Here is a 14,449-nt window from a genome sequence, read left to right on the forward strand (position 1 = left end):
TTAGTTTAAAGTAAGTTCTACCCATAAAAAAAAATAAGTATAATTTATAAATATTTATAAAAAAAAAAATTAACTAAGCATAATGTATCCATAATTTATAAAATATAAAAAATGTGGTTGGATATAATAACAGCCAATTATATTGAAGAATACGTTGCTTCGTTTATAGTTGCTTCCAACTAATTTAGTTCTGTTTTCCTTTCTTCCCTCCCTATCTTACACACGGCATCCCTTTTCAAAAAGTTTTGCAAAGCTCAAAAAAATGTACATTTTGAAAATTAGCGGAGCTCGCTTTGTCGTCATGGATCCAAGGCAAGGAATCAGAGAAAGGTGGGCCACGTTACTTAAAGCAGGCTCTGTAGTAGCTTATTTTCAACATCTATCGACAGTACTGCACTATTTCTCCTGTCCTCATCATTATTTGAAACCCAAGAAGAAACAAAATCACTACTGAGAATCCTCCCACGCTAAAATGGCACTGAGCAGTAATGTTATTGGTGCTATCAACTTCGTTGCCATGCTTCTCTCCATTCCGATCATAGGTGCTGGGATCTGGCTAGCAATGGAACCAGACAACTCTTGTGTCAAGATTCTACAATGGCCTGTCATCATTTTGGGAATACTAATCTTAATAGTAGCTCTTGCAGGCTTCGTGGGAGGTTTTTGGAGAATCCCATGGCTCCTTATTTCTTATCTCGTTGCCATGCTCATCCTTATAATATTGCTTGCATGTCTAGTGGTTTTCATCTACATGGTCACCGTTAGGGGTTCGGGTCACCTTGAACCCAGCAGAGCCTACTTGGAGTATCGTCTTGATGACTTTTCAGGTTGGCTTCGCCGGAGGGTTCAGAGTTCATACAAGTGGGATCGGATAAGAGGCTGCCTTAGCTCAACCAATATGTGTGCTGAGTTGAACCAGAGTTATCGCATGGCTCAAGATTTCTTCAACGCTCATATTAGCCCCTTACAGGTTACTGAAGCTTTTTCTTGCTTTCATTCTTCGTCCCCCCCATTTTTACTATTTACCTTTACAATTGATTTAGAAGAAAGATGCCTTTCAATGGCATTGTTCTTTCTATGTGGCGGATGCGAATTTCCGTTTTCTTAGAGAAATTAAAGCAGGAAAAACAAAATAAATTATTATAATTTAAGAAATGAAAACGATCCTCTTTTTTCCCCAAACTGTTAATTCTCTTTCTTTCTAGCATCTACCTAGAATTAATAGAATAATGGGCGATGTCATCTTCCTCGAATAGATCCACAAAACACGTTAAGGGTGAAGTAATGGAAATTTCTCTGGTCTTTTGTTCATCAATACAACACATATTTAACATCACTCATATAATTTTTTTTTTTTTTTTTTCAAAATTGTAAATTTACTACTAAAATGTTATTATACTAAACTTAATTATGAAGTTCCTAAAGTTTATTTCGAAATAAACAGCGTTTGTTTCAGTTACTCTAAAGAAAGAATAACCTTTATCCACAGCTAGCGTATGAAGCATAGAATAATAAAGTTGATTAGATCTCCTCTACCATGCGATATCTTCTTTATGCCTTATCTTTATTTTTTTTTCTTTTGCTTTTTTTTATCGTTTACAGTCAGGATGCTGTAAGCCCCCAACCCTATGTGGGTATACATTTGTGAATCCAACGTATTGGATTAGTCCCATTAACAACGCTGCAGATATGGACTGCCTGCAATGGAACAATGACCAAAATCAACTTTGCTACAACTGCGATTCATGCAAGGCCGGGTTGCTGGCTAATTTGAAAGAGGAATGGAGAAGGGCAGATATCATCTTGCTCATTACTCTTGTTGCCTTAATATGCGTATACTTGGTAGGCTGCTGTGCCTTTAGGAATGCCAAGACAGAAGATTTGTTCCGCAGATACAAGCAAGGTTATACATAGAACCGAGGTAATTGGACACTGATGTTTGTAATGTTTGCTGGTTCGTACGTTGTTTTTGCTAATTCTCTGAGTTTCGTGTAAGAAGATTATATAATTTCCTGGTTAAAGTGTGTGCTGTTTTGGGGTTTCGATGTGCTTCGGTCTTAGTGAAGAAATCCGGGTAAAGATGTTGATAGCACTGCGCGATTAGCGGTGGGCACCGAAAGTTGATTGCTTTGTGCTCCGCCAACTACAATACAATAATGGGATTGAATTCCAGTAAGGTGACTTTTGAGGGAGGGTTTCAGGGTTTCAGCCCCTGCAGCCATGTCCCATTGTCAGCTGGAGTTTGACAAAAAATCACCATTTGTTTCCCTTTTATCGACGAGGTTTGAAGTGGGTCATAACCCATTTGGATTGGTTCATGCCACAGACCTCTCTGTAGCGTCATGCTTCCGTCTTCCGGTCGAAGATTACAAACTGATTTATTTTGGTTTATGTTTCTTCTTCCCTCTTTAATTTCCATTGGCTTTGTCATTGAACATCAGCAAACCTTTCTCTCTTGATTAAAGCAACTGTTTTTGAGCTTATTGAAAATCACAGCACAAATGTTCATAAAATATCGTGTTTTGATTGTTTCTGATCTGTTTTAATACTATGATCCCTTCATCTATAGTCGAAAACTCAATGGCCTTTTAGATGCTGCTGATTGTTTCAGCAAAGAATTAGTCAAAATGAAGTCAAGATCCCGGTCAAGTAAAGCTAAATTTGGCCAGTAGTCAACCCAACTTTTTTCGTTATATCCTTGAACGACTTCCATTACGTAAGTACACACACATTGGATTATGTTATGGCAATTAAATTCTCAAATATAATTAATCTACTTATATGTAATAATTACCAGCAGGAACACAGTAAATCATGCAAAACTAACAAACTGGAAGGCACATAAAACGAAGTGATCAGTTCAGTTTGGGAACAAATGAGAGATAAATACACCCTAGTATATCTGTTCATGTTATGTAGCGAGCCAATATTAATTTTTTTAAAAAAATATAAAACTAATAAAAATATAAAAAATATTTTAAACGTGTTGTGTTAAGCAATAATGAGGTTTTGCATCCAAATAATTTGGATCTTGCTTGTTTGGCAAATTTAAGAACAATATTCCAGCACAACTTTTTAAATTTAAAAATAATAAAATCCATGTCAGACCCTAGAGCCTAGGCATGGTCACAAGACCCAAATCGCTTAGATTTGGCCTGTTACCAAACCCAGGCATTGAGTTAAAAAAAAAATAATATATAATTACAAAAAAAAAAAAAGTGAAACTGTTTACACACGCCACACCATATGGAAGGAGGTATGGTTGCGCATCCAATGAGACAGCGGATGGCTAGATTTGGCCACTAGAAATCGTCACACTAGATTTGGTCACTAGAAATCGTCACACGTGTTTCTTTAATGGTGTGAATGCCACCCGCTCGTTGAGAAAAAAAAAACTAAAAAAATATTTGTAAAAAAATAAAAAGTGAAACTTCTATTATAATTTATAATAAAATATCCCTTGATATACAATGATTTTTACATACTATTAAGTTTTTGTGATAATATATTCTAAGAAAAAGGTGTACAAAAAGGCTGCAAATGACAAGATACAAATAAACAAAACATGACAGAGTAACGAGCATAAACAGCTCAGATCAGAACTACCTTTGATCCATTTTTCTCCTCCACATCTATGGAAAAATTTTGCTCTCCAAATTCAATACTCAAGATCTTTGAGGCCGGCTCAGTCTTGTTTATGCCTTTGAACTCTACTTGTTATACCGGCTGGCTTGCAAATAGGTTTTGTGTTTTTGTTGGTTTATCATGCCTGCTTTTCCTTTATCTATCTCTCTCTATATATCTGCATTTCACCAAAATTAAACATAAAAAATCAAATATAACCTATAATATTCAGATCTTAAAATTTCGTAAATTTTATATACAAATAATTGTCAAAGAAAATTCTTGTTATCCTCATACTATCCCAATAATGTATACTAAATAGAAAATAAAAAAAAAAATATCATAAACATCTACATAAATGAGTTCATAATATCAAATACATAATCGATATAAAAATCATGATATAATATTAATAATGATGTCCAATAATGCCCATTCTTTCAACATAATCATTAAATATTTTGGATGATAATCATTCCATAAATAGATCAACAATAATAAAATTGATGCTAATATATTAAATTGAAACTCTTTGTTTCTAAACTTCTTCTTTAATGATAATAAAGTATTTCAATTTCATATATTTTGCACCTTTTTTTATAGTTATTGTTTTGATAGAATAAAATAGCTATGAAATTATCACGGTAAATTGTTTTAGTGGTTTGGCAATACAATTGTTCAATTTTTTTGTTTTTTGGACATTGTGTAAGACTATATGTATCTCTTTTCTGAATTGAAACAACATTTATTAAGCATTATTCAATTATAAATCTCACTAGAACTTTATTGAATATATCTTCTATGACAGCCCTAGTAATCCTTGTTGTCCTCTAATGAGCCCTACTTCATTAAATTGTGTGGATCTTCGAGGCCTTTAATTGGCCTAGAAGGCCCATATGTTTTTGGGAGTATATCTTACTTTCTTCTACTTTTTTTGACAAGGGCCTCCAAACTCAGAACAAGGACCCCTACTCCCATAATAATATGGCCACGTTATTGTAATATATATATATAAGAGTGTTTATTAATTAAAAATATATTAAAATAATTTTTTTTAATTTTTAACACTAATACATCAAAACCATCAAAATATATATTTTAAAAATATCAATTTAAAATTTTTTTCAAATGAGAAATAATTAAAAAAATCTTTTAAAAAACAAGCTTAATTCAAAAACAAACACTCACTTAGATATTGGTTGTTTTTCAAAGTGTTTTTTAATTAGAAATACATTAAAATCATGTTTTTTTTTAATATTTTCTAAAATATTAATATATCAAAATGATAAAAAAAACACTAAAAATATCTTAATTTTTTTTAAAAAAATAATTATTTTTCAAAATCATTTTCAATATGCAAAAATAAACAGCCACTCAGCCTGCGGTAAATATTCTCTTGGCTCGCCGGTTTACACCCAACGGGAACGAAGTAATATAATAGAAATGCTTTAATAATAATATAGTTAGGAATTTGGAGCAATTTGAGTAAATTTGTGAAAGACATAGAAGAACAATATCCACCTTCGGATGCCGCATGTTGGTGGCGAGGAGCAAATCGACATAGACACGGCGGTTAATGCTGTGAATGTTAATGCTTAGAAATCAGAATTTTGTCAAGTTAAGCCCTAGCGAGTGGATTCTATACTTTCAATTTACCAGTGACTGAGCACCGCCTCAATCACTGTGTGGGCATGTGGCGGCACTTGGTGGCCTTCTAAAGTCCATGAGTTGGGTCAAGGGGCAAATCAATCCCTTTAAAGAGTTAATCGGAGCCTCCTTGGTTTTTACTTGGACCTCCATGAACTCAAAATGAGCCTTTAGTGAGCCTGGCCTCTCTTAAGGAGGAGAATGTTCTTGGTTTATGGTTGTCCCTACTTGGCAGCCTTGTCTGGTTAGTGAACTATTGCGTGTTTGTTTTTATGTAATAATTTGTTTATTTAAAAAAAATAAAATTAAATTGATTTTTAATGTATTTCTAGATGATATTGATGTGTTGATATCACAAATACATAAATATATAAAATATATTATTATAATATATTAAATGAATATGATTTTTCAGGAATTCCAGAAGTTCCCTGATGAAGAAAACAATATTCAGGATCATTTCTTTTCAGAGAACAAATTGACTTTTGGCAATCAATATATGGCCATAAATGCGAACAGGTAACTTTCAGTTCAAGTCTTTAGATTGAGAAAATTCCACTTTTATAATTACAGATAGGCGTCACCTATTAAAAAAGTTGAATGTTTTTTTTGTTATTTAAAATTATATATTTTTTAATGTTTTTATATTGTTTTAATGTATTTATATTAAAAATAATTTTTTTAAAAAATAAAAATATTATTTAAATAAAAAATAATCTTTCCGTTATTTCTAAACAAACCTAAACTGAAACTATTTTTATTTTAATATGCGCATCTACCTATTTAAACTTGTCATATCAGATTATAATCATATAATTGACTCACAAATTATTAAATCCAACTTGCCATGTTTTTATACAATTTTTTACTCTACGAATTCTTAAACTTGCTGGGTGATTCCTATAATGCTTCCAATTTGTAAAGACATCAATTGACCAAAAACTCCTCTTTATTTTTTAATTTTTAATAATTGAAAGTTTCAAAATATCCTACCAAAACAACAAGTCTCCTAACTTAACACAAAACAAAATTAAGACGATATCAATTTAGAACTCTTATGTGAAGCTTTACATTATCGTTCCTATGATCACACACACACAACATCCCAATATGTTGTTAAAAATTTCAATTATCTTTTTCATAAACTAACAGCTAGTGTTTTTATATTGACACTAGCATAAGATCTCAATCATATATATGACTTAATTATAGCATGTTTGTTTATCACTTTAATAATTTTTAATAATTTATCTGACATTACTATATCATGAAATTCAATTGTAAAGCAAGAAGACTCTAAAAAAATAATTTGTCAGCCCATTTTGTGGGTGCTGGAAGCAACAATGAGGGATGGGCGCCGTTCACCCTTTAGGTGATGTCAAGAATCATAACCTCATTCTATAAAAAAGAAAATAAAATAAATTATAACTCTATGAGGTTGATTTAGTGATTAAAAAATTTTGTTTTCTTTCTTGATTCCCTAGGTTTAAGATTTGGAAATAGTATCAAGAAGAATTATTTAAATTTTTTTAAATTCATCAAATTGATTTTAAAGATGAGTTTTTAATATCATCCATAAAACTTTAATTTCAATTAGCATATAAACTACATTGTTCGTGCTGAAAAACATTAGCAAGAATTATCTTTGAAATAGTGTGTGCTCGGTATTATAGCATAAGGTGATTTTTATAGCAAGAATTAAAACTAAAAAAAAAACGCTACAAAAATTAATTTAATGTTGACTTGAAAGTTAAAAAAAAAAAAAAAAAATACTGAACTTCTTGGAGTTGTGCTGTGCAATTCACATACAATTCGAAAGTAGTCAATTCTTGAGAAGGTCCCTCCAACTCGTGTTCCGTGATTGATTATTACCATCTTCCATACATTGTGGGGTTAGATTAGATTACACGAAGGGTTTCCATCAAAATATTTTAACCAGTTTGGCAAGTACTAAAGGGACTTAACATTGGCGCCGTCGCTGCCAATCTTATCACTTCCAACTGCCTTCCTTGATTCTAGTTTTGTCTGACGGAATCATGGCGAGGTCTCTGAAGATGGGCTCCAAGTTTCTCATCTTTTATCCAATAATTGCCTGCTCGTTGTAGCATATTTTCGTATGAAAACATGGATAATGTTCAGTGATTAGGGCATCAGTGTGTCTATCTTCATAGATTATTCTACTCGCCAAGTGTTTTTATCTCTATCAACGTACGCGGTTCGGTGTTGAACATCACATGAAAGACAAAACCCAGTCGATCCCACTCAGTATTGTTGTCTTGTCTACTCGCATAACTTGCACTGTTACGAGATTGAAATTATGCGCCAAATTGAATTGTGATGGATTCATTCGGAACCATGTGTTCTATACTTTTATTAATAATTACATCGGAAAAAGAGGCCATCAATTCAGCGTTCATGATTCAACCAAGATTTTGAGATTGAGCCACGAATCACCCATCACAGAAGTGGGGTCGTTTTATCCCCGTCCTCTATTTGATTTAGATTCCAATCTTTTCATAGCTATATAACAGAACTGGTATTAATCCAATGTTCAAATACAAATGTGAACTCAAGTTTTAGGGTTAACTTAAGTCTTAAGGCATCCAGCACTCATTGAAGGCAGCTCCCAAGGGAATTCTTAATGGTTTAATGATAATCATCAGATATTGTCGCTTCAGATGTGTATGAGAAAGAAGGTTCTGATCACATGTATTGAGTTATATTGGCAGGAGCTTTTAGATCATCTTGTTTTGAAAACTGAAAGACTGGGAGGATACGAAGTTCAAAAGAATCTGTTTCAAAAAAGAGAGCCACACTTCTCTAATCTCGTTCCATAAATTCTATCTCTTTCCATTGGGTAATATTATCATCACTCATTAAAAAAAAAAAAGTAAAACGGAAGGGTACTGTTCAACAGTGTAAAACACTGTGCACACACTTTTTAGATTTTTTTAATTTTGGTCCCCAAATGTTTTTTTCATCGATTAAGTCCTTCAATTACAAAAGTGAATGTTAATTGCTTCCTATTTGCTGACCAGAGAAAAAATTAAAAAATTAAGTACCAAGGAGAAAAAGGCTCCAGAAATAAATGTTGTGTTCGAAGTTGGTGTGAAAGTTCAGTTTGGTCTTTCAATTATAAAAAGTATAACTTAATTTTCAGTACCTTATTTTTTTAAAATTCAGTTTTAGTATACAAATTTATTTTTATTATTTTTCAGTCATTAATTTGTGAGAGGATAAAGAAAGAGAGAGTATCCTTGGATTCTATCATAGAGAGAAATTCATTGTTTTCACAAATTCCTAACACTAAAATGATTGATTTGATGTTTATGGTTTCATTTGATAAAAAAAAGTTTAATGAAGATTGTTTGCTAAAGATAAAAAGTTTTTTTTTTTTAGTTGTGATATTCTTTAAATTCAATAGTAAAGAAGAAGAAATTAAATACGAGTACCATAAGCTTACTATCCTTAAGCTAGAAATCTATTGATATGAAATTAACTGAAACTTTTCATGGTCATATCTTTACGAAACTTGATAGTGTTATAAATAAATTTGATCAATTACATGTTCGGAGGATGAATTGAGAAGTGATCTCACTAATTTTTTATTTTATTTATTTGTTTAGGGAGCGATCTGAGTAGATAATTAAGTAGTAGACCCCATGCCTCAAGAAAAAAGTATTTGTAAATCATTAATAGAGAATACATGTGGCAGTGAAGAAAACAGGCCGGTTTTTGCTGCTGCTGCTGCTGTTTTTTTTCGTAGATAGATAAAGTAGGAGGGTTGGTCTCTCTTTCTTATTAGTATCGATAAAATTCAGTGAGTGGTATGATTATTGCAAGTTATTTTCAGTGAATAAGAAACCGCAGAGGAGTCAATGGAGTAGATAATATAATTTACGAGTGAGATTTCCAGAACTACCACCGGAGATTATGATGTTCGCCGTGTTTTTGAAAGTGACCATCTGATAAATATTATTTAAAATAAGAAGCCACAAACAGTGTCCATGGAAAAACCCATAAAAATGTGGAAGAGCAAATGTGTGGCTCTCCTATTTCATGCACAAAAATTAGGTAATGTGGATGGACAAACAGGGTGCCAAGGGGCCCACGGTGGCGATCCTCACCGAGGTGTGGGCATGGCGGCATGGTGGGTGCTTCTTTGCTTTTTCTAATCAATTAGCATCAGAATAGATAAGAGTTAGTAAACCAGTGACATCATGCCTCGGGCAATTTGATTAAGGCATAAGGCCCCATATTATTAAATTAAATTAATCCAACTACATAAAATAAGAGAGAGAGACAGCTACATCGATTCGAGTTTCACACTTGTTGGGAGAACTATTCATTGTTCAGGCTTATATTTTCTGATACTTTGTTTGTTAGTACAAAATATGGTAAACGCAATCTTGAAAGATATAGTTCAACTAGTTGATTTTAAATTTGTTCTTTAAAGATTATGAGTTCTAATCTCATAAATTTAAAAGCCACTAGAGACTTGTATAATCATTAACTTTATAGTTTGTGAGATTAATTGAGGTACATTCAAGTTAACTCAAACATTCATGTTAATAAAAAAAAAATAAGCGCAACTAAAAAAAATAAATATCAAATCAGTATGATAGAGAAAACTAAGGGTTGATGAGCATTGCATGGAGAGAGAGGAGCGAGCTAGTCAACACCAAGCAAAGAAGGAGGTAGAGGGAGATACCACATCCACTAATGATATCAGATGATGTGATCCTACATGGCTGCCACCATACCCACCATGGAAGTTCCATCTATATGATGTGAGTCGTTTTACTTTATGAACTTTACAAATCTTTCACATAAAATTAATATACGAATGCATGCTGAGAAAGCATATTAGTTTTATTTTATGTTTTTTTTCATTTCGTCATTTGAAGCTAAATTCATTGTTTATCCTGTTGCTCTCGTTATACGAAAAAGTTACTTTATTTGTTTTTCTAATGATACTATATATATATATATATATATATATATATATATATATATATATATATATATATATATATAGAGCTTGGTCATGCTTATCAATAGGATGTGGAAAGCTTTACGATTAATGAAAATATTAGTACTCACCATTAATTATAGTACTTTTTTGTAATTGAGAGGTTGGTGAATGATAGTGACACTTTTACTAGAAATACCTAATGTTAATAACATGTAGGCTTAATTTTATTGGAGAATAATTTACAATATAATTTTAACTCTAAAAGCAATAGATCTCATTCTTAAAAATATGTGAATTTACTATGTTTTTAAAATATATTTTCTCTATATCCTTTCTCAGCCTGACCTTTTAGTTTTTAAGTTTTTTTTTCCTTGTTTTTCTTTGATCCAAGACAAGGTCATTTACTGTCCACATTTTTTACAAATTTAATGACCATTGAATTGTAAGCCTAATTATAGTAGAAATTACTAGTAATTTTATCCACGCTTTGCAGGTTTCGGACAAGTTTTTTTCTCCAAAAAGAAATATATGTACGTTTTTTTTAACATTTTTTTTTACTAAAAAAATCTAATCATAAATAAAAAAAAACTTTATGCATGCATTTAATTAAATATATATATATATATATATATATATATATATATATAATTTCATGTGTTTTCTATATAAAAAAACTATGTTATGTCCCAGTATTTAGGGTTGTTAATTACACGCACACTGCACCAACATGATGGCTTTTCTCACACAATGATGCATGGGTCGCAGTTAACAACCATTTCCGCTCATTCATTCAATGCAATCCCTCACATTTTCAGTTTTAAATTTGATCTATGAAGCTTTAATTATTTTAAATCAATAGAAATTTATTTTATTTTGTCAAACAAAGCATTAACCAAGGACTAAAATGTTTTTTTAATATTGCAAGATCCTTAGGCAACCAAAATAAATCATTAAGTTTAATCCTAAATAAACTCAATGTAAAATGTTTAATTTAAAAAAAAAATAACAAGGAGCTAAACTTTTTCCTTTGCCCGTGCAGTTTAGTTCCTAATACTAGCAGAAAATAAAGGCTAAATATTTGTTTTAGTTTCAAATTTGATCTTTAAAACTCTAATTTTTTTAAATTAATAAAATAAAATTTTATTTTGTCAAATCAAGCATTAATGGAGCGATACAATATTTTTTCATCACCACAAGATTCCTATATGTAAGTATATTTGGATCATTTTTCCATGTACCATATTTATTAAGGCTATCCAAGTCGGAATATTTAGTTGATGAATCATGAGATTAAGTTATTGTGAGTATTTAAAATGTCTTTCTTTACTTTTTATAAGAAATTATTTTTGAATCCGCATAAAAAAATTTCTAGATGCTTAAGACATTCTAACTTAGCTTGAATGGCTTCATCCACACGTGCTCACCACCTTATGCTATCCAATACCGTGTCGAACACATTCCTTAATTTACTCCTTGAGTTTCCTAGAAGTCATAGTGATATTATACATGTATATGGACATCTCAATGCACACAAATTCTTTATGCAAAGCATAGCACCAATCTGTCAATTGGTGACACAACGAGCACCATAGCCAATGATGTGTACTAACCTTTTTATTAATGATATTTATTTTTCACCACTTACCACAAAGTCGCTTACCGTCATTACTTCACTCTCCACAAGACACCTACAACTCCATGTACAATAAGATATATGCAACACCACCATGGTCTTTACTCCCTACGAGATCACTAACATCATTAAGGTTTATAAATATCTCTGGTCATAAGGTAAAACATTCAAGTTTTGCAAGGCAATTCAGGCCATTCAAGCTCATTGAATAGCTTCACACCAATTCATTCAACAAGCACACAATTCTTATGTTTTTCTTTATGCATAATTTTTTCCTTTTAAATCAACAAACTTAAGTATCAGATTGTCGTATCTTCTGAAAATAAACTTATTTTATCGGAATAATAAAGTTCAAAGACATGACATATACTCTAGCCTAAACACTATATATCAAAACACATTTATGGAAAGTCCAATCTAATCATGAAATCTTCATGACTTCATCGCTTTTTATGATTTATCTAAAAAGAAATAAAAAAAGTCAAAACTTTAATAACTTATATGATGTAGGTAAATTTTATAGGGTAAATGCAAGATGCTGATGATGGTGATAAATGGGGCAAGTCACGTTTGGCTAGCACAAAACTTTACCAAGTAAAACATGCGACAACGCAAAAAGATGTGCGAAGGTTTGGCCTACCACACAATTGACAGAGTTGGACGGTAAAGAAAGATATAAAACAACTGACATAGCAATAGCATGCTATGACATGCCGAAATAACCACGTGGAGGTTTGGAAAGTTCGGGAAAAAAAAATAAACGGACGACCTTATTTCCACCTTCTATATTGACACCACACTTTTCTAAAATATTTAATATTGGAATAGTTTTTATTGTTATGATTAATTTTTTTTATGTGTATCTAGTTAAAATTACTATAAAATGAATTTATACATATAAAATAAAAAAAAAATATTTTTATAAATTAAAAGATATATTATCATAATTTCTATAAAATTCAGATTTAAAATACAATTATGTATAGAGCTTAACAAAAACCCTTGCTCAATTGAACAATTTAAAATACAGACATGGGATTTTTTTACTTTATATATATACACACACCGAACAATATCTGCATAATTATAATATATTGTACTGCCATAAATACCCTTGCTCAATTGAAAATCCCGAGTGAGGGCCCAGGCGGGTGGGGGCGGTTGGGCCAACATCTTATTGATTTTGAAGCACGTTTTTTATTTATTGTTGAAGGTTGAATTCCAAAGAAATTACTGTTTTGCAATAGGCCGTATGTTCGCGATATACTGTAGAGTGTAGAGGGAGCAAAACTTTTTAAACATAGAAAATAAATATTCAGTTATTAGAAAAATTTTTAGCTCTATTATTAAGCTAGAAAATACAGTTACTTTTAATTTTTTTTTATTAATATACATATATATATATGTATATTTATTAATATATCTTTTATTTACCGTAAAAATTTTATGATTATTATTTTTTTAAAATATTAAAATAGTATATTTATATTTTGCGTGCGATTGAAAACTAAGAATATCATAAATATGATAAAAACAAATGTTTGATAACAAGGTTAAACTTGGTTAAGTTATGATATATAGTTATTATAAAATGATTAAAAAATATATATTATGATTTTTACTATTTATATGAATAATAAAATATCATAAGAAACCTTTATTTTAGGCAATAAATGGCAAAACCAAAGGTTTTTATGAAAAAAATATTTGTTTTGCATAGATAATTTTATACACAACAAAGAATTTTAAAAGAAGAAATAATGGCATAATAAAATATGAATAGTAAAAATAATAGCAAGAAAACATGAATATTGTGGTTGCTAATATGATGTTTATTGGAGATTTACATGGTTGTTAACTCTATGCCCCGTTGAATTAATAGAAGTGTACGCAAACTAATCCGAACAATCACGTTAATAATAATAAAAAAAAAACACACCACTAAATTAAGAAAAAAAATGTAGGATATCGAATTTGAAAAAACTCCTATAGCAGATGGACCATTAAATTTGACTTGAAAAAGAACATCAAATATGGTTAAGATAATAAAAAAGATCAGAAATGCAATTCAGATTTTTATCAACGGCGACATGGGACTAAACCCTAAAAATTAACATAAGACCGAACGCATCGCCACCAATTAGAACATTTTGAGGGCCTCCCACTAAATACAAATTATCAACAACCCAAAGAATCATTCAGCCACCTAAGCCCTCGTCAAAGGCAATTGTATGGTCCAGAATGAAGCACAAAAATCGGGTCCCACATAGACCGAGTTGAATAGCCCACTTGCCTAAGAAACCAAACCACCTTTTCTCACCCATAATAATAATAATAAAATCCTAGCCAAGGGGCGGCTTACCTGCCTCCTGATTCTGAGAATCAAGACACTTAGGTTCCCCCCCCCCAATAGAGTGCTGACACGCACGAGCCACCAGTATTTTCGGATCCCGAAGATTACGTTTCAAAAATATTTTTTATTCATATCAGTACATATTAAAAAATAAAAATAAAAGAAATGACAATTTAATAGAGAAACTAAAAAAAGCCGCTGCTGCTAACCCTTCGTC

General features: G+C 31.2%; 1 protein-coding gene across 1 annotated transcript; it reads left to right on the top strand.

The window, feature by feature from the left end:
- Positions 1-370: 370 nt before the first annotated feature.
- On the top strand, positions 371-2,513 carry LOC118039259 (protein TORNADO 2). Its single transcript, XM_035045912.2, has 2 exons — positions 371-970; positions 1,603-2,513. Exons 1-2 carry the CDS (start codon positions 473-475, stop codon positions 1,912-1,914), a joined length of 810 nt encoding a protein of 269 aa, XP_034901803.1. The 5' UTR covers positions 371-472; the 3' UTR covers positions 1,915-2,513.
- The last annotated feature ends 11,936 nt before the right edge of the window (positions 2,514-14,449 follow it).

This window comes from Populus alba, chromosome 1 (assembly GCF_005239225.2).
Source record: "Populus alba chromosome 1, ASM523922v2, whole genome shotgun sequence".
Taxonomy (NCBI): domain Eukaryota; kingdom Viridiplantae; phylum Streptophyta; class Magnoliopsida; order Malpighiales; family Salicaceae; genus Populus; species Populus alba.

Coding starts and splice junctions, on each gene's coding strand:
- LOC118039259 (XM_035045912.2), top strand. CDS start 473: ATGGCACTGAGCAGTAATGTTATTGGTGCTATCAACTTCGTTGCCATG. Junction 971..1,602: donor CTCATATTAGCCCCTTACAG/GTTACTGAAGCT, acceptor TATCGTTTACAG/TCAGGATGCTGTAAGCCCCC.